Genomic DNA, 20544 nt, shown 5'->3' on the forward strand with positions numbered 1-20544 from the left:
TGAAAACATTCACTTCTTCCATACTCCTCCTCCCCAATTTGATATCCAATTTTTTCTTTATCTAAATCATTTGACACCCTCATCACCTTACTCTTTTCTATGTTCACTTTCAACTTTCTACCTTTACACACATTCCCAAACTCATCCACTAACCTTTGCAATTTTTCTTTAGAATCTCCCATAAGCACAGTATCATCAGCAAAAAGTAACTGTGTCAATTCCCATTTTGAATTTGATTCCCCATAATTTAATCCCACCCCTCTCCCAAACACCCTAGCATTTACTTCCTTTACAACCCCATCTATAAATATATTAAACAACCATGGTGACATTACACATCCCTGTCTAAGACCTACTTTTACCGGGAAGTAGTCTCCCTCTCTTCTACACACCCTAACCTGAGCCTCACTATCCTCATAAAAACTCTTTACAGCATTTAATAACTTACCACCTATTCCATATACTTGCAACATCTGCCACATTGCTCCTCTATCCACTCTATCATATGCCTTTTCTAAATCCATAAATGCAATAAAAACTTCCCTATCTTTATCTAAATACTGTTCACATATATGCTTCAATGTAAACACCTGATCTACACATCCCCTACCCACTCTAAAACCTCCTTGCTCATCCGCAATCCTACATTCTGTCTTACCTCTAATTCTTTCAATTATAACCCTACCGTACACTTTTCCTGGTATACTCAGTAAGCTTATTCCTCTATAATTTTTACAGTCTCTTTTGTCCCCTTTCCCTTTATATAAAGGGACTATACATGCTCTCTGCCAATCCCTAGGTACCTTCCCCTCTTTCATACATTTATTAAACAAAAGTACCAACCACTCCAACACTATATCCCCCCCTGCTTTTAACATTTCTGTCATGATCCCATCAGTTCCAGCTGCTTTACCCCCTTTCATTTTACGTAATGCCTCACGTACCTCCCCCACACTTACATTCTGCTCTTCTTCACTCCTAAAAGATGGTATACCTCCCTGACCAGTGCATGAAATTACTGCCTCTGTTTCTTCCTTAACATTTAAAAGTTCCTCAAAATATTCTCGCCATCTACCCAATACCTCCATCTCCCCATCTAACTAACTCCCCTACTCTGTTTTTAACTGACAAATCCATATTTTCCCTAGGCTTTCTTAACTTGTTTAACTCACTCCAAAATTTTTTCTTATTTTCATTAAAATTTCTTGACAGTGCCTCTCCCACTCTATCATCTGCTCTCCTTTTGCACTCTCTCACCACTCTCTTTACCTTTCTTTTACTCTCCATATACTCTGCTCTTCTTATAACACTTCTGCTTTGTAAAAACCTCTCATAAGCTACCTTTTTCTCTTTTATCACACCCTTTACTTCATCATTCCACCAATCACTCCTCTTTCCTCCTGCCCCCACCCTCCTATAACCACAAACTTCTGCCCCACATTCTAATACTGCATTTTTAAAACTATTCCAACCCTCTTCAACCCCCCCACTACTCATCTTTGCACTAGCCCACCTTTCTGCCAATAGTCGCTTATATCTCACCCGAACTTCCTCCTCCCTTAGTTTATACACTTTCACCTCCCTCTTACTTGTTGTTGCCACCTTCCTCTTTTCCCATCTACCTCTTACTCTAACTGTAGCTACAACTAAATAATGATCCGATATATCAGTTGCCCCTCTATAAACATGTACATCCTGGAGCCTACCCATCAACCTTTTATCCACCAATACATAATCTAATAAACTACTTTCATTACGTGCTACATCATACCTTGTATATTTATTTATCCTCTTTTTCATAAAATATGTATTACTTATTACCAAATTTCTTTCTACACATAGCTCAATTAAAGGCTCCCCATTTACATTTACCCCTGGCACCCCAAATTTACCTACTACTCCCTCCATAACATTTTTACCCACTTTAGCATTAAAATCCCCAACCACCATTACTCTCACACTTGATTCAAAACTCCCCACGCATTCACTCAACATTTCCCAAAATCTCTCTCTCTCCTCTACACTTCTCTCTTCTCCAGGTGCATACACGCTTATTATAACCCACTTTTCACATCCAATCTTTATTTTACTCCACATAATCCTTGAATTAATACATTTATAGTCCCTCTTTTCCTGCCATAGCTTATCCTTCAACATTATTGCTACTCCTTCTTTAGCTCTAACTCTATTTGAAACCCCTGACCTAATCCCATTTATTCCTCTCCACTGAAACTCTCCCACCCCCTTCAGCTTTGTTTCACTTAAAGCCAGGACATCCAGCTTCTTCTCATTCATAACATCCACAATCATCTCTTTCTTATCATCTGCACAACATCCACGCACATTCAGACTTCCCACTTTGACAATTTTCTTCTTCTTATTCTTTTTAGTAATCTTTACAGGAAAAGGGGTTACTAGCCCATTGTTCCCGGCATTTTAGTTGACTTTTACAACACGCATGGCTTACGGAGGAAAGATTCTTATTCCACTTCCCCATGGATATAAAAGGAAAATTAATAAGACCAAGAACTATTAAGATAAAATCAAAGAAATATATATATAAATATATATATATAAACATATATATATATATATATATATATGTATATATATATATATATATATATATATATATATATATATATATTTTTTTTTTTTTTTTTTTTTTTTTTTCAACAAGTCGGCCGTCTCCCACCGAGGCAGGGTGACCCAAAAAAAGAAAGAAAATCCCCAAAAAGAAAATACTTTCATCATCATTCAACACTTTCACCACACTCGCACATTATCACTGTTTTTGCAGAGGTGCTCAGAATACAACAGTCTAGAAGCATACACACATAAAGATACACAACATATCCCTCCAAACTGCCAATATCCCAAACCCCTCCTTTAAAGTGCAGGCATTGTACTTCCCATTTCCAGGACTCAAGTCCGACTATATGAAAAAAAAAAAAAAAAATATATATATATATATATATATATATATATATATATATATATATATAAGATAAATTGCAAAAGTTAGTGGATGAGTTTGGGAATGTGTGTAAAGGTAGAAAGTTGAAAGTGAACATAGAAAAGAGTAAGGTGATGAGGGTGTCAAATGATTTAGATAAAGAAAAATTGGATATCAAATTGGGGAGGAGGAGTATGGAAGAAGTGAATGTTTTCAGATACTTGGGAGTTGACGTGTCGGCGGATGGATTTATGAAGGATGAGGTTAATCATAGAATTGATGAGGGAAAAAAGGTGAGTGGTGCGTTGAGGTATATGTGGAGTCAAAAAACGTTATCTATGGAGGCAAAGAAGGGAATGTATGAAAGTATAGTAGTGCCAACACTCTTATATGGGTGTGAAGCTTGGGTGGTAAATGCAGCAGCGAGGAGACGGTTGGAGGCAGTGGAGATGTCCTGTTTAAGGGCAATGTGTGGTGTAAATATTATGCAGAAAATTCGGAGTGTGGAAATTAGGAGAAGGTGTGGAGTTAATAAAAGTATTAGTCAGAGGGCAGAAGAGGGGTTGTTGAGGTGGTTTGGTCATTTAGAGAGAATGGATCAAAGTAGAATGACATGGAAAGCATATAAATCTATAGGGGAAGGAAGGCGGGGTAGGGGTCGTCCTCGAAAGGGTTGGAGAGAGGGGGTAAAGGAGGTTTTGTGGGCAAGGGGCTTGGACTTCCAGCAAGCATGCGTGAGCGTGTTAGATAGGAGTGAATGGAGACGAATGGTACTTGGGACCTGACGATCTGTTGGAGTGTGAGCAGGGTAATATTTAGTGAAGGGATTCAGGGAAACCGGTTATTTTCATATAGTCGGACTTGAGTCCTGGAAATGGGAAGTACAATGCCTGCACTTTAAAGGAGGGGTTTGGGATATTGGCAGTTTGGAGGGATATGTTGTGTATCTTTATATGTGTATGCTTCTAGACTGTTGTATTCTGAGCACCTCTGCAAAAACAGTGATAATGTGTGAGTGTGGTGAAAGTGTTGAATGATGATGAAAGTATTTTCTTTTTGGGGATTTTCTTTCTTTTTTGGGTCACCCTGCCTCGGTGGGAGACGGCCGACTTGTTGAAAAAAAAAAAAAAAAAAAAAAAAAAAAAAAAAAAAAAAAAAAAAAAAAAAAAAAAAAAAATTATATATATATATATATATATATATATATATATAGATATATATGATAAAACAGTTTACCACTCTGCTGCAGATCTACACTTGAACCCCATGATATGTAGGGTTAGGTTCCTGGAGAAGACATGAACCCTGAAGTTGCAGATACAGTAATACAAAATTTTGCACATCAATGCTATTTAAAAAAAAAAAATTGACATCTCATTAAAAACTGTTTTAACTGCTTAATATTGATGTTCATAAAAAAGAATGAGCACACTTTGTATGGAATCCTATGGTTATTTTTCATTCTAATCATGCAGATTATGAAGCACATGCATTCTATGTAACAAATGGTTTAATGGTTAATTACCCTTTGCCCAAGGGGGTAGCTCTACGTCATTGACTGGTTTTCCATTCTGCCTTACACCAAAATTTATTCGTAATGAATTCACCAAAAAATCTGCTGAACCATCCAAATTGTAGAAGTCTGGAATAAGTTCTTTGAAATCTGATGGATTGGAAGTAACATTGAACCAAGTTTCAGCAAGACTGAAAAAAAAAAAAAAAAGTAAAAATTATAATATGCTCTGTGCACAAAACTATTTTGTGACTACAATATTTATTTAAAGCAATAAGAGATAAAGCTTTAATGTTTAAACACATTATAACAAAAAATTACAGCAGGTATAACAGTCCAACAAAGGACAATGAAATGTGGTTTCAAAATACAGTAGTACCTCAGGATACGAACTTAATTCGTTCCAGAAGGCTGTTCGAGTGCCAATACAGAATGAATTTGTTCCCATAGGGTATAATGTAAGTTAGATTAATCCATTTCAGACCCCCAAAAACACACTTACAAAAGAACTTACATAAATACACTTGCATAACTGTTTGAGTTTCCAGCTGTTCATATCCTGAGGTACCACTGTATTATGCAATTCTATTATAGATGCTACATCACCTCTTTTTTCATCAAGCATGACTGACCTTGCCTTCCAAACATTACCTGTTGAACATTCTATCAGGATGATCAAAGCGGCCATTCTGCAGGCATAACATATACTGGGGGTACTGTCGTACAAGATAGAACAACACAAACCCTGGTGTTGAATAGTGAGAGCCGTACAAAAACCTTGGCTCAGGCATGTCTTTACAGCGCTCCTGCAGAAAGAAACCCGGATACAAGACATCTATTCACAATAGATTAATCTCATTTTTATTTTGTAATAAGCAAATTTAGGAAATCATCACAAGTACAATATTTTTATTTTAAAACACAGGCCATTTCCTACCAAGAGAGGATGACCCATCAATGGAAACACTGACCATTACTCATTTTCAAGCTGTCTTTCCATAAGTGCAGGGACATCACAATTCATATAGCCCTCCAAAAAAACACCATCCCCACTCACCTTTCAGAGTGCAGGCACTGTAATTCCCACCAATGCAACTAAGCTTTTGTTCAAAATTACAATTCAGCTAATAAAACTTAGGCATAAATCATGCAAAACTTTACTTAAGAAGTGTATTTAGACCTATGATGCTAACAGCTTTACAGATCAATTTTGCTGAAATATTGACACTGTATCAAGTGCTTTAAAGTAACCTTGCACATAAAGTTTTATTAAAACCAGAGAGCACATATTGGAGCTATGCATATTATTTATTTCTCAATTTTTTTAAAATGCAGAGATCATTACTAATGGATACTTAAGAATGAAGCAAGCATATAACACATACAGCCCAATCCATAAAATGACCATATTGCTAATAACCCCCCTCCCAACTTTTCCAGAGCCTATATTATAGATCATAATGGAAATATTGTATATCATTATCAATTATTCTTCATTCACTCTGATATTGAACGAACTCAAATTACCTTTAATCTTTTCAGTCTTTCTTCATTAAGTGCACCTATGGGTCTTGACAGGTCACGGTATATAGCAGGATCTGTCAGGTCCAGAGACTCACTCACATAGTTGGCCAGCACCCAAGGAAACACCGGATACTGAGTCAAATCATTTTCACTCCTATCAGCTTGACTGTTGATGGAAAATAGTGTCAGCTATACTCAGAGGTAATGCTTCTTGAATGAAATGTCACCCTAACTCTCTACTACTCTACTATATGTAGAGTACAATAATGCTATTGTTTCATTAATTGGGGATTTGTTGTCACACCTAACCTGTTGAGATAACAGAGGTAGTCATAGTTAGATATAGCCCCGGCCTGCCACTGGTAACTCATGTTGTCCTGGCGCATGTCATCCACGTTCACTTTCTCCTGTTCTGTTAGCAGCTTGTACAGGTTTTCTCTATCCTCAGACTCCTGAAATCATAGCATTATTAACCAAAGAGGAATTGTTTGCTTCTCTTTTCTGTAAGAAGACTGGCAATTCTATAAAGTACTGCAAGAATACTTTTGCCACCACACCAAGACTTTCATTGGCATTTTTTCTTCCAACAGTATAAATTTAAGGACAATACTAAACACCTCTACCTTAACCTTCATGGTCAAGAAAGCATGGCTTAACACTTGCACAACATATTTTATTAAGATTCATGAAATCGAAATAATGAGATTGCAAACAAACCATGGAACAGGTGGGGTTTGAACCTATGGCAAGCGAGTCTGGCCTGGAGTTTTAGAACTTGCTTGCCATGGGTTCAAACTAGTGGTGGTTTATATTTTATTAACTGGTTTCAATAAACATGGTAGGTTAAAACCTATAACATGCATTCTTTGACCATGCAAAACAAGGAAGATGTGTTGATATAATCTTCAAACATTTATTCTTTACCAAACAAGCTACTCTTAGAAAGTATGTCAGTGTCTCCTCACTACTGCATTTTCAAAAAAAAAGCTGCTTCCCCTGTACTACACCGCTTCTCAATCAATATTGTTTGGAACCTCTTTCTTTCAATATTACATTTACTGTAGCACTCTTCTATGGTTTATCCTTCCCTTCAAATTGCCTTTAACTCACCCAGGTACCTATGTATTGCTATCTGAACCAAGGCAACAAAATGGAGAATTTTAAATAGAGCATAACACATGGGAAACATCCGACTTGAACACAGCAGAGGTGGGGAGTAGTCCATGTTTCACAATTTGTCGTGGTGGTTCGGTAGGAGATATGATGGTTGTAGGTAAACACGCTTGTGGATGGTAACACTATATTGTCAGACTGTGATGAGAGGTGGGAGCCCAGGCCTGCCTTGTTCTGCCTGCTTGTATGTCTATCCGTGGAGTGAGGACGAGGCAGCGCCTCTCACTCACTCATGCTGTATCCCGTGACGTCATACAGTCACTCGGCCTAATAGGGATCTTCTATATAAAACACATGGATGGTACTATGATACTCAGCTAATCTATACAACACATATAAGGGGATCAGCAACTATGCTGACAGCTCGGTCATGTTACGTATGTCGTCTCGACATACACTACTATGCTATAGGCTGAACAGGCAGGTGGTTCTGGGCTGATTCTATACAATAATAAAGACATATATAACTTAGAACTAATGGATGATATCATAATGGATGTTAACATACTGAGTTTTACGTAATGGGTGTTAACGTAATGAGCTTCATTGTAATGCATTACGACTTATAAGAATGAATCATTGTACAATACGGATGGAATTGATCGATCGATCTGTATTCATGCACTCTACGGATTCTGAGGAAGAATAAATATATATATACAAGGTGAAATTAACAGCAAAGGCAATCTGGTGCACTCAGATCATTACTGTTAAATTCTCAGAATACGGAGGGAACGTGAACACGAAAAAAAAAATTTCTGAAAAACTGATCAGTTAATAACAAAGCACACAGTTGACAATTTCCTTCATCTCTGACATCTAATTATACAGACTATGTACATTTAAACCCAATTCTGCGAGGGTGAGGTTTACATATGCAGAATGGTTATCATCTCTGGGAGGATCAAATTCCTCTGCAATGGCTAACACATGCCTTGACTGAGGGAGATCTGAATGCATAGCGACATTCAGGTTGATTAACCGACTGAGTATTTGAGGTAGAGGGTACAGAGTCAAGAGGATTGTCAGCATCTGTCACATTAGTCTGGGTAGCAATATCATCAACATCGCATACTAATTTCATATGATCTAAATGCGATTCTTTGCAATTACCAGTACTAATTTCTCTAACCTTATACTTATTGCCAGTGATATGTTCAACAACTCGATAAGGGCCAACAAACTTTTGATCGAGCTTGGGCATTGCGGATGTTTTGTTAAAATTGGTCAGCATTACTCTTGAACCTACTTTAACTTTTGACGGCTTAGCATGGCTATTAGTTACTCTAGTAAATTCTGCTGTTGATTTATGAAGTGTTTCACGGATTCTTCTAAAAACACACTGAGCTATGCGGTACGAGTTGCTAAAAAATCATCGGGGTTGTAATTGGGTTTCAGAGTGGAATATAACAACTCATAGGGCAAACGCTTGTCTACATCATACAATGCATGTGGAGTATCACCTATTGAAGCATTGTAAGCAGAATTTATGGCACACTGAACATCTGGTATAACTTCATCCCAAGATTCACTATTGGGGTTGATAGTGGCTCTCAAGACATCAAGTACTTTCTTATTGGTTCGTTCAGCTAACCCATTGCTGGCAGGATGATGAGGAACAATGGTGGATTTAGAGATCTTGTACAAAGTACACAAATTTTCAAGAATCTCATTACAGAATTCACCTCCATTATCTGTTACTAAGGACTTAGGGGTGGTATGCCTGCAGATAATGCGTTCTTTAAACGCTTTAGCTATGTCTCAGCAGTCTTATCTGCAATAGGAACTAACTCACAATATCTGGTGAAATGGTCTACCATAACACACAGATGTTTGTTGCCTTGGAGGGAACATTTAAAATTGGTTAACAAATCAAGGGCAACTCTTTCCCACGGTTCGCTAGTGGTTGGGTACACCTGGATTGGATTAGGACCATTGACATTTCCTTTATGTTGCATACAAACACTACATTTCTTAACATACTCTGAAATGTCAGTTGCCATACGTGGCCAAAAGTACTTCATTCTGGCTTGTTTCACAGAACGATCCATACCAGGGTGTTACATTATTAAGTTCAACAGTTTTTCCATGAAAACTTCCATAAACCATTATTCAAACAGCATGGTGCTACTCCATCATATTTTTCTTACCAGTAGTACCTGCTGGACAGAGAAGAGATTATAGTCTTTTTTAACTAGTTTCCAGAAAGCATTTGTCCAGATAGTGGAAGAAGTGATACCAGTCAACCAGCAGATAACCTCAGCACAGAACATTATTTATACTGAACATCAAAATAATATATAATACCGACAGGTTGGTAAGTAAGACACACAGGCAACAGTTAGGCATCCTTAATCCAAAACGTTTCGGATTAAAGATGCATAACTGTTGCCTATATGTCTTACTTTCCATTATTTATCTTGTCATTCTCAGCAACACTTTCACAACCATGCAACTTTTCTGTTTATCAGATGAACTGAGTATGCAAATGCTTGACAACATACCTTGAAAGTCAAAAACAGATGTTTCACCATGCACTGATCACGACAGAATACTTCCAAACCCTGCAAGCATAATTAGTTGAAATTAGAATATATAAAAAAAAAAAAAAATTTGTGTTAGAAAAGAAACAAAAAAGTAGGCACCAAGTTTGAAAAACAGCAACTGCCCCAGGGAGGTACTACCATTCTGCCAAATGAGTGTAAAACAGCAACCTGTAATTGTTTTACATGATGTTAGGATTGCTGGTATTTTTTTTTTTTCTCAAACATGCAAGATTTCAGGTACTTCTTGCTACTTTTACTTAAACTTGGGTCACACTACACATACAAGCCTATATATACACACCCCTCTGGGTTTTCTTCTATTTCCTTACTAGTTCTTGGTCTTGGTCTTATCTCCTCTTATCTCCATGGGGAAGTGGAACAGAATTCTTCCTCCGTAAGCCACGTGTGTTGTAAGAGGCTACTAAAATGCTGGGAGCAAGGGGCTAGTAACCTTCTCCTGTAAAAATTACTACATTTAAAGAGAGAAACTTTCATTTTTCTTTCTAAGTCACCCTGCCTTGCTAGAATATAGCTGGATTGTTGAAAAAAAAAAATCCAATGCTTACATAAATAATATGAATTTATTAGATGCTAATACTGTACTAACAGTGCACAATTAAAAAATCAAATTTTCAGAAAACTTTCAATTTTTTTTTTCTCAAGTTGGCCGTCTCCCACCGAGGCAGGGTGACCCAAAAAGAAAGAAAATCCCCAAAAAGAAAATACACTTTAATCATCATTCAACACTTTCACCTCACTCGTCCACAATCACTGTTTTTGCAGAGGTGCCCAGAACACAACAGTTTAGAAGCCTATACGTATAAAGATATACAACATATCCCTCCAAACTGCCAATATTCCAAACCCCTCCTTTAAAGTGCGGACATTGTACTTCCCATTTCCAGGACTCAAGTCCAGCTATATAAAAATAACCGGTTTCCCTGAATTCCTTCACTAAATATTACCCTGCTCACACTCAACAGCTCGTCAGGTCCTAAATACCATTCGTCTCCATTCACTCCTATCTAACACGCTCACGCAAGCTTGCTGGAAGTCAAAGCCCCTCGCCCACAAAACCTCTTTTACCCCCTCCCTCCAACCTTTTCGAGGACGACCCCTACCCCGCCTTCCTCCCCTACAGATTTATACACTCTCCATGTCATTCTATTTTGATCTATTCTCTCTAAATGGCCAAACCACCTCTTCAGCCCTCTGACTAATACTTTTATTAACTCCACACCTTCTCCTAATTTCCACACTCCGAATTCTCTGCATAATATTTACACCACACATTGCCCTTAGACAGGACATCTCCACCGCCTATAACCGCCTCCACGCTGCTGCATTCACAACCCAAGCTTCACACCCATATAAGACTGTTGGTACCACTATACTTTCATACATTCCCTTCTTTGCCTCCATAGATAACATTTTTTGTCTCCACATATACCTCAATGCACCACTCACTTTTTTTCCTTCATCAATTCTATAGTTAACCTCATCCTTCATACATACATCCGTTGACACGTCAACTCCCAAATATCTGAAAACATTCACTTCTTCCATACTCCTCCTCTCCAATTTGATATCCAATTTTTCTTTATCTAAATCATTTGATACCCTCATCACCTTACTCTTTTCTATGTTCACTTTCAACTTTCTACCTTTACACATACTCCCAAATTCGTCCACTAACCTTTGCAACTTTTCTTTAGAATCTCCCATGAGCACAGTATCATCAGCAAAAAGTAACTGTCAATTCTCATTTTGTATTTGATTCCCCATAATTTTATCCCACCCCTCTCCTGAACACCCTAGCATTTACTTCTTTTACATCCCCATCTATAAATATATTAAACAACCATGGTGACATTACACATCCCTGTCTAAGACCCACCTTTACCAGGAAGTAGTCTCCCACTCTTCTACACACCCTAACCTGAGCCTCACTATCCCCGTAAAAACTCTTTACACCATTTAGTAACTTGCTACCAATTCCATAAACTTGCAACATCTGCCACATTGCTCCCCTATCCACTTTATCATATGCCTTTTCTAAATCCATAAATGCAAAAACTTCCCTACCTTAATCTAAATACTGTTCACATATATGCTTCAATGTAAACACTTGATCTACACATCCCCTACCCACTCTCAAACCTCCTTGCTCATCCGCAATCCTACATTCTGTCTTGCCTCTAATTCTTTCAATAACAACCCTACCATACACTTTTTCTGGTATACTCAGTAAACTTATTCCTCTATAATTTTTACAATCTCTTTTGTCCCCCTTCCCTTTATATAAAGGAATTATACATGCTCTCTGCCAATCCCTAGGTACCTTCCCCTCTTTCATACATTTATTAAACAAAAATACCAACCACTCCAACACCATCCCCCCCTGCTTTAAACATTTCTGTCATGATCCCATCAGTTCCAGCTGCTTTACCCCCTTTCATTCTATGTAATGCCTCATGCACCTCCCCCACACTCACATCCTGCTCTTCTTCACTCCTAAAAGACGGTATACCTCCCTGGCCAGTGCATGAAATTACCACTTCCCTTTCTGCATCAACATTTAAAAGTTCCTCAAAATATTCCCGCCATCTACCTAATACCTCCATCTCCCCATCTACTAACTCCCCTACTTTGTTTTTAACTGACAAATCCATTCTTTACCTAGGCTTCTTAACTTGCTTATCTTGCTTCAAAATTTTTTCTTATTTTCATCAAAATTTCTTGACAGTGCCTCTTTCACTCTATCATCTACTCTCCTTTTATACTCTCTCAGTACTCTCTTCACCTTTCTTTTGCTCTCCACATACTCTGCTCTTCTAATAATACTTCTGCTTTGTAAAAACCTCTCATTAGCTACCTTTTTCTCTTTTATCACACCCTTTACTTCATCATTCCACCAATCACTCCTCTTTCCTCCTGCACCCACCCTCCTATAACCACAAACTTCTCCCCCACATTCTAATACTGCATTTTTAAAACTATTCCAACCCTCTTCAACCCCCCCACTACTCATACTTGCACTAGCCCACCTTTCTGCCAATAGTTGCTTATATCTCACCTGAACTTCTTCCTTCCTTAGTTTATACACTTTCACCTCTCTCTTACTTGTTGTTGCCATTTTCCTTTTGTCCCATCTACCTCTTACTCTAACTGTAGCTACAACTAAATAATGATCCAATATATCAGTTGCCCATCTATAAACATTTACATCCTGAAACCTACCCATCAACTTTTTTTTCTTTTCTCCAACAAGTCGGCCTTCTCCCACCGAGGCAGGGTGACCCAAAAAAGAAAGAAAATCCCCAAAAAGAAAATCTTTCATCATCATTCAACACTTTCACCTCACTCACACATAATCACTGTTTTTGCAGAGGCGCTCAGAATACAACAGTTTAGAAGCATATACATATAAAGATACCTTTTATCCACCAATATATAATCTAACAAACTACTTTTATTACATGCTATATCATACCTTGTACATTTATTTATCCTCTTTTTCATAAAATATGTATTACTTATTACCAAACCTCTTTCTACACATAGCTCAAATAAAGGCTCCCCATTTTCATTTACCCCTGGCACCCCAAATTTACCTACTACTCCCTCCACAACATTTTTACCCACTTGAGCATTGAAATCCCCAACCATAAGTACTCTCAAACTTCGTTCAAAACTCCCCACACACTTCATTCCCAAAATCTCTCTCTCTCCTCTACACTTCTCTCTTCTCCAAGTGCACATACGCTTACTATAACCCACTTTTCACATCCAACCTTTATTTTACTCCACATAATCCTTGAATTAATATATTTATACTCCCTCTTTTCCTGCCATAGCTTATCCTTCAACATTATTGCTACTCCTCCTTTAGCTCTAACTACATGCACTTGAAACCCCTGACCTAATCCCATTTACTTCTCTCCACTGAAACTTTCCCACCCCCTTCAGCTTTGTTTCACTTAAAGCCAGGACAACCAGCTTCTTCTCATTCATAACATCCACAATCATCTCTTTCTTATCATTCGCACAACATCCACACACATTCAGACATCCCACTTTGACAATTTTCTTCTTCTTCTTTTTAGTAATCTTTACAGGAAAAAGGGTTACTAGCCCATTGTTTACGGCATTTTAGTTGATTTTTACAACACGCATGGCTTACAGAGGAAAGATGAGTGTGTATAAATAAACGTGTACATGTATGTGTAGTGTGACCTAAGTGTAAATAGAAGTAGTAAGACGTACCTGTAATCTGGCATATTTATGAGAGAGACAAAAGACACCAGCAATCCTACCATCATGTAAAATAATTACAGGCTCTCATTTTACACTCACTTGGCAAGACGGTAGTACCTCCCTGGGTGGTTGCTGTCAACCAACCTACTACCTATACAATTCAAAAGCATTAAATTGTGTAAATACAGCAGTGCATATACATACACTCACTCTGTGTGCACACGTGTATGTGCATGCATGCACTCAATGAGTTGTACATACTTACAAACTGTATTTATAGGGGTTAAGATTCAGCTCTTGGCCCTGCTTCCTATATTACTATCATCAGCATCACTGACTTCTGACCTCTTGGGCATTATCATATCTACTCTTAAAACTGTGTAATGTACTCAGTTTGCCTTCACAATTGCCCCATCCAAGTCATTCCACCCTGAGACTAAGAAATACCTTGTTACACTGCTCTGGGTCATCAGTGTCTTCAGCTTCCACCTGTGTCCTCTTAATTCAATATGTCCTTAATTGCCCTATCAATTCTTTTAACAATTTTGTATATTGTAATTATGCCTTCCCAATGTCCTATTCTCTACCACAGTTGCTAGATTCAGTTCCTCCAACCTTTCCCCACAGAATTCCTCTGAGTTACAGTACTAATCTGGTTGCAAACTTTTAGTTCTCTTCAAGCTTCAGTATGTACATACTTAACCAGGCGCAGTCTCCATGTACCCAATGACTGAGCGAACATATGTCCAAGTTCCTGAATGCTGTTTTGATATTTGTTAATCTTGCATATGCTGCTGTTATAGTATAGTTTACAAGCATTTCTGGTGATATATCTGGTGTTACACTCATCCCAGGTCCTTTTCATTCTCTGATATTTGGAGTCTCTCTGCCCATTCTGTATTCTATGTATGCACATGTGCATGCACATGCCTGCATGTGTATGGACTGATGAAGCCATTGTGGGGCAAAACATTTCCTCAATAAAGATACCCAAGAGTTGCACATGTGTCTAATTTATCATATGTGCCGATGTACACAATGGTACATTTTCTTGTCAGTAATTATCACCAACTGATGTAGAGTTATTACCTTGCCAGCTAACAGAGCAAACACAACATACAATCATTATCTTCACATTCCATATCCTGTTCAATAATTCACACCTACTTACCACTTGTCTCAGGAGATAACGTCGCTTTATGATTTGCCGGATGTCTGGCAAACCAATTCTTATCACAGGATACTGCTGTATGATAAAAGAGCAAATTGATTTTATACACCACATACAAAGAGTAAACTGACTGTAGTGTTGGTACACTTCTGGCAAGACAGTGACCAAATGAATGATAGTAAACGTATTTCCTTTCTGGGCCACCCTGCCCTGGCAGATGACCAAAGTACTGTACCTGTATTCTAGACGAGTTATTTTAGACAGGATGTGCCAATTTTTTTTAATTAGTATGCAGTACATGCATAAATTTATACAATACAGAATATTATTTTTATAATCCAAAAGAGGGAAGGTCTAAGCCTTACATCAGCCATTCCCACTAAGGTAGGGTGGCCCAAAAAAGAAACACCTTCACCAGCATTCACTCCATCACTGTCTTGCCAGAGGCATGCTTACACTACAGTTATAAAACTGCAACATTAACACCCTTCCTTCAGAGTGCAGGCACTGTACTTTCCATCTCCAGGATTCATGTCTGGCAAGACAGACTTGAAGTTATAGTGAGCTGTAGTCATAGTTAGGTGAGGACTTTGTATAATTTATAAATATAAAAAAAATAAAAAAAAAAAAAGCAAAGATTTTATAAATGCCAACAGTAAAGTAATGAAACATTTATACATTAAAATTGCTGTAGCAGAAATTTTTAATGAAAAAAATTATCTATTTCAGGATGTTTAAAAATTTATTTACTGGGAATAAAGCACCTAAGTACACAATCATGTACTAAGATTATTCCCAGAAAACTTTAACCCTTTCAGGGTCCCCAGGCCCTCTCTGAGACTTGTTCTCAGGGTCCCCAAATTTAAAAAAAAATATATATTTTTTCTAATGAAAAGATAGAGAATCTTTTCCCAATCATAATGACACCAAAAGTATGAAATTCAATGGAAAACTTACGGAATTATGCTCTTATGAAGTTAGCGGTCTCGACAATGTTTATGCATCGGCGATTTTGCCCACTTTGAGCCCTATTTTCGGCCAATTCCAGCGTACTAGTCGACAAAAATCATAACTATTTCACTAGAACTCCATTTTTTCTATCGAATGAGTACAAGAAACCACCTATTTACCGATTTCAAGTATCCAATAAAGTGGTCAGAATTTAGCAATTTTGCCAATTTCACACAAATTTCAAAAGATGCCAATTTCCGAATAGGGTCCAGAATAAATAAGAAAGACATTCCTGGCACTAAAATAACAAGTTCTCTGTTCGTTAGTCACATCCCCAGGCCCCTCTTATATTTCTTTGGCTTTCTACTTTAAATTTTTATTCTTACAAAAAATAGAAGATTTACTGTTATACAGACTACTGCATTAGTGTAGAAATGGTATAAATAATATCAGCGCACTTGTGAAAGAATATTAGACTCACCAGTTGACGTGTATTGGACGCTTGGCATGATTTGTTTACTTTTGAACTTTGATAAAAATCGAACATTTCTGCTACTTTGAGCTCAATTTCAAGGTACTTTTCATTGTAAAAGCAGTCAAAATCATCTCAATTTCTGTAATATGTCTTCCATTCTATAAAATGAGACCAGGAAAACTAGAATACAACAATAAATACCATACGTAAATATAATGCAAAGTCGCTGTTTTAATCCAAAAACACGGTCAAAGTTTTTTTTTCTCATTACGCACTGTGTGCTGCAGGATTTTTTTATACTGCGCACACTGACCACATAAACCCATTCTTTCATGTGTAGGCCTACCAGCTTTCTCTCATTAGATTTGAGGGCGCTAGAATTTAGGCGTACTAGTACGTCAAAAACCCTGGGGCATAAGCTGTACTAGTACGGCCGAAACCCTGAAAGGGTTAATTATACAATTGTGATAGACAAAATTCCACTGTATTTGCTCAGCTATGTACTTTTGACCCCATTTTTACCTCATAAAATGAAATTAGCAATATTTTAATTATCTCTGCAAAACAGAACTCGCTCTGCATTTATTATTATTATTATTATAATCAAGGGGGAAGCGCTAAACCCAGAGGATTATACAGCGCCTGGGGGGGAGGATGTGGAAGGCATTCAGGCTTAATTCGGGGAACTGGAGCACAGATCCAATTCCCTAAATCAAGAGCCCCTCACCAACATCAAGGAACCTTCCTTGAGGGGAACTTGCTCTGCAGAAAAAATAAAAATCCAATAATGTATGTGACTGGTATGTATTCTTAGCACCATTAGATTTACAAATAACAGTTGTTTTGTAAACTTTACTAACCTTGTCAGCATTGTTGTGAGGTTGGAAGTAGAGCATTGAGGTAGTGAGGAGTACAGTACCCGGATTAGTCACTAATGGTGTCACTTTGTTAGCCTTGGTCTCAAAGACTTCAGTCTCTGAGAGGTCACCTAGCAATGATCTGTCAAATTTTTGCCTGCTTTGTCTTGATCTAACAATTGCTTGAATCTGGAAAATACAGTACAGTACGTAATTGATCAAAAAACAGTAATTGAAACCATCATTACATATCTACATTTCTATACTCCTAGGTGTATAATTTGCTAAGAAAAATTAAACTGCTTTAAAGTACTGTAGTTACAATGAAACTAACCATTGTGTTTTGGTCATTAGGTGGCAATGTTGAAGCTCTCTGCAATTGGCAAATCTGTGGCAAAACTGTTGTCACTTCTGCATATATCAGCTGAAACTTGTGTTTGTGATCTTCCTGAGAAAGATTAATATTGCAGTTACCTTTCATCATATAAAAATGTTTAAGCAGCATATTGTTATTGAAGTTACAATCAAGAAATTGTGGTATGAGGAGGATCCAAGTGAAAATGTTAATGCTTAATATTAAGATCATTTATTTATCAATATACTTCAAGTATAACCACTATATTCAGTATCTTGTCAAAAATACGTAATTTTAAACTGTACAATGACATTTTATAAATTGGGCCATTCAAAGACCAAAAATAAGGTACAGCAAAGTGTAAATAATGTAAAATGAGTACAATATCAATTAAAGAGATACAAAGGTCAACATAATTAGTGTGATGGAGTGTAGTTTCAAACCAAGACCAAGGCTTTGTTAAGATTACTGCATTCTGAATGTCTAAGAAGTTTTGCATGTACATACTACAATACCTTAATAAAAAGACGGCAACTAAGTGGAAAGAAATACACTTACTCTGCAGAACTTATATGGTTGTAACACTCCTCCCTCTAGCATCTCCACTGTCATACTACAGGTCACCTCAACAACACTCTTCTCACCTTCACTGCAATGAAGTTCTCATTTAACACTGGGAGGAAAACCATCAAGTAGTTCTGATCATAAATTTGTAAGGTCAAAGGCAAATAACAGTAAAAAATACTGTGCATTAGACACCAAATAAGGGAGGTAATGAGAGGGCAGGACAAGTGCCTTAAAATACATTTTTAAATGAAAAATATGTATTTACACTACATATTCTCCATTTTCTCCATGGGGAAGTGGAAAAGAATTCTTCCTCCATAAGCCATGTGTGTGGTAAGAGGTGACTAAAATGCCGGGAACAAGGGGCTAGTAATCCATTCTCCTGTTTATATTACTAAATTTAAAAAGAGAAACCTGCTGAAAGCACAGTGTAAGAATACTCATGAAAAATTATTAATGAATATAAACACTTACTATCCTCGTAAAAACTCTTCACTGCTTTCAGTAACCTACCTCCTACACCATACACCTGCAACATCTGCCACATTGCCCCCCTATCCACCCTGTCATACGCCTTTTCCAAATCCATAAATGCCACATGTGGAGTCAAAAAATGTTATCTATGGAGGCAAAGAGGGGAATGTATGAGAGTGTGGTAGTGCCAACACTTATATGGATGTGAAGCTTGGGTTGTGAATGCAGCAGCGGGGAGGCGGTTGGAGGCAGTGGAGATGTCCTGTCTGGGGGCGGTGTGTGGTGTGAATGTTGTGCGGAGGGTTCGGGGTGTGGAAGTTGGGAGGTGTGGAGTTAATAAAAGTATTAGTCAGGGGGCTGGGGAGGGGTTGTTGGGGTGGTTTGGTCATTTAGGGAGAGTGGATCAAAGTAGAATGACATGGAGAGCATTTAAATCTGTAGAAGGAAGGCGGGGTGGGGGTCGTCCTCGAGGGGGTTGGAGGGAGGGGGTAGGGGAGGTTTGGTGGGCGAGGGGCTTGGAGTTCCAGCGGGCGTGCGTGGGCGTGTTTGATGGGAGTGAATGGGACCTGACGATTTGTTGGAGTGTGAGCAGGGTAATATTTGGTGGGGGGATTCAGGTAAACCGGTTATTTTTATATAGCCGGACTCGAGTCCTGGAGGTGGGAGGTGCGGTGCCGGCACTCTGAAGGAGGGGTTTCGGGATATTAGCAGTTTCTAGGGATATGTTGTGTATCTTTATACGTATATGCTTCTAAACTGTTGTGTTCTGAGCACTTCTGCAAAAGCGGTGATTGTGTGACTGAGGTGAAAGTGTTGAATGATGATGAAAGTATTTTCTTTTTGGGGATTTTCTTTCTTTTTGGGTCACCCTGCCTCGGTAGGAGACGGCCGACTTGTTGAAGAAAAAAAAAAAAAAAAATAAATAAAATAAACACTTACCTGTAAAGAAGCTCATTAGTCCGAGTAGTTTTGCTTTCAACAACACTGTTGAATGTGCGAAATGGAAACTTGATAATAGGAGCCCGGATGTCTCGGGGGTCAAACACAAGAGACTTTGAACACACCTTAAAGAGAGATGTACAATAAAGTATTAAATCTGTGGACCCTTCGTGACTTATCTTTGCAAAAGAAACTAAATTTCTAATTCAAAATTAATTTCCATATTTATTTATTAAACACCAATCCAAATGAACATTAAATCCAGAAAAAAATCTGGGAATTACAGATTAATGAAACTGAAATACAAGTTTTATCCATGAGGACTAATACATACATGGAAAGCAGCAATTGTATACTTTATCCAGTTTAACAAGTTCAAGCTAAATAACCTCTTTCACCAAAATATGCAGTATAAATTCCTTTACACCATTTTCATTTCAATGATTACAGGCTAATAAATTTACACATTCTCAATTTACCTTAAGTCTTCCTCTCAGTAGTCCATCCTCAAACTTCTCCTCCCATCCATCATTATTATTGGCACTCTCCTCCGGAAGAATATAGACTGCAGCAAAATCTTCAAAGTAAATCTCTCCAGGCTCGAGCAGGAGTAACGAGAACCTACAAAGTGAAAAAAAAAAAATAGAGCTAAAAATGGGAAAAAACATTCTTAAAATATTCCATATAATTCAAGTGTTGCAATAGTGACTAAGACGATGATGAACTTACAGCCAAAAAAGAATTATTCAAATTTCAAGGTAAAGGACCTACAGGAAGAAAAATTAA

The 20544-nt window shown here is 37.7% G+C and overlaps 1 protein-coding gene across 5 annotated transcripts in view; it reads right to left on the minus strand.

Moving 5' to 3' along the window:
- The window catches only part of LOC128684965 (protein FAN), an 81085-nt gene that overhangs the window by 52525 nt on the left and 8016 nt on the right, over positions 1–20544 (minus strand). For all 5 annotated transcript variants that reach the window (XM_070095495.1, XM_070095447.1, XM_070095336.1 and 2 more), the window contains 11 exons: positions 20238–20379; positions 19759–19883; positions 18337–18427; positions 17758–17871; positions 17427–17612; positions 15141–15215; positions 9671–9730; positions 6303–6445; positions 5997–6159; positions 5121–5275; positions 4482–4660 (listed from right to left, as the gene is read on the minus strand). In XM_070095495.1, coding sequence (XP_069951596.1) covers positions 4482–4660; positions 5121–5275; positions 5997–6159; positions 6303–6445; positions 9671–9730; positions 15141–15215; positions 17427–17612; positions 17758–17871; positions 18337–18427; positions 19759–19883; positions 20238–20379 — 1433 coding nt within the window. The remainder of the gene's footprint in view (positions 1–4481; positions 4661–5120; positions 5276–5996; positions 6160–6302; positions 6446–9670; positions 9731–15140; positions 15216–17426; positions 17613–17757; positions 17872–18336; positions 18428–19758; positions 19884–20237; positions 20380–20544) is intronic.

Source organism: Cherax quadricarinatus, chromosome 1 (genome assembly GCF_038502225.1).
Source record: "Cherax quadricarinatus isolate ZL_2023a chromosome 1, ASM3850222v1, whole genome shotgun sequence".
In the NCBI taxonomy this organism is placed as follows: Eukaryota; Metazoa; Arthropoda; class Malacostraca; order Decapoda; family Parastacidae; genus Cherax; species Cherax quadricarinatus.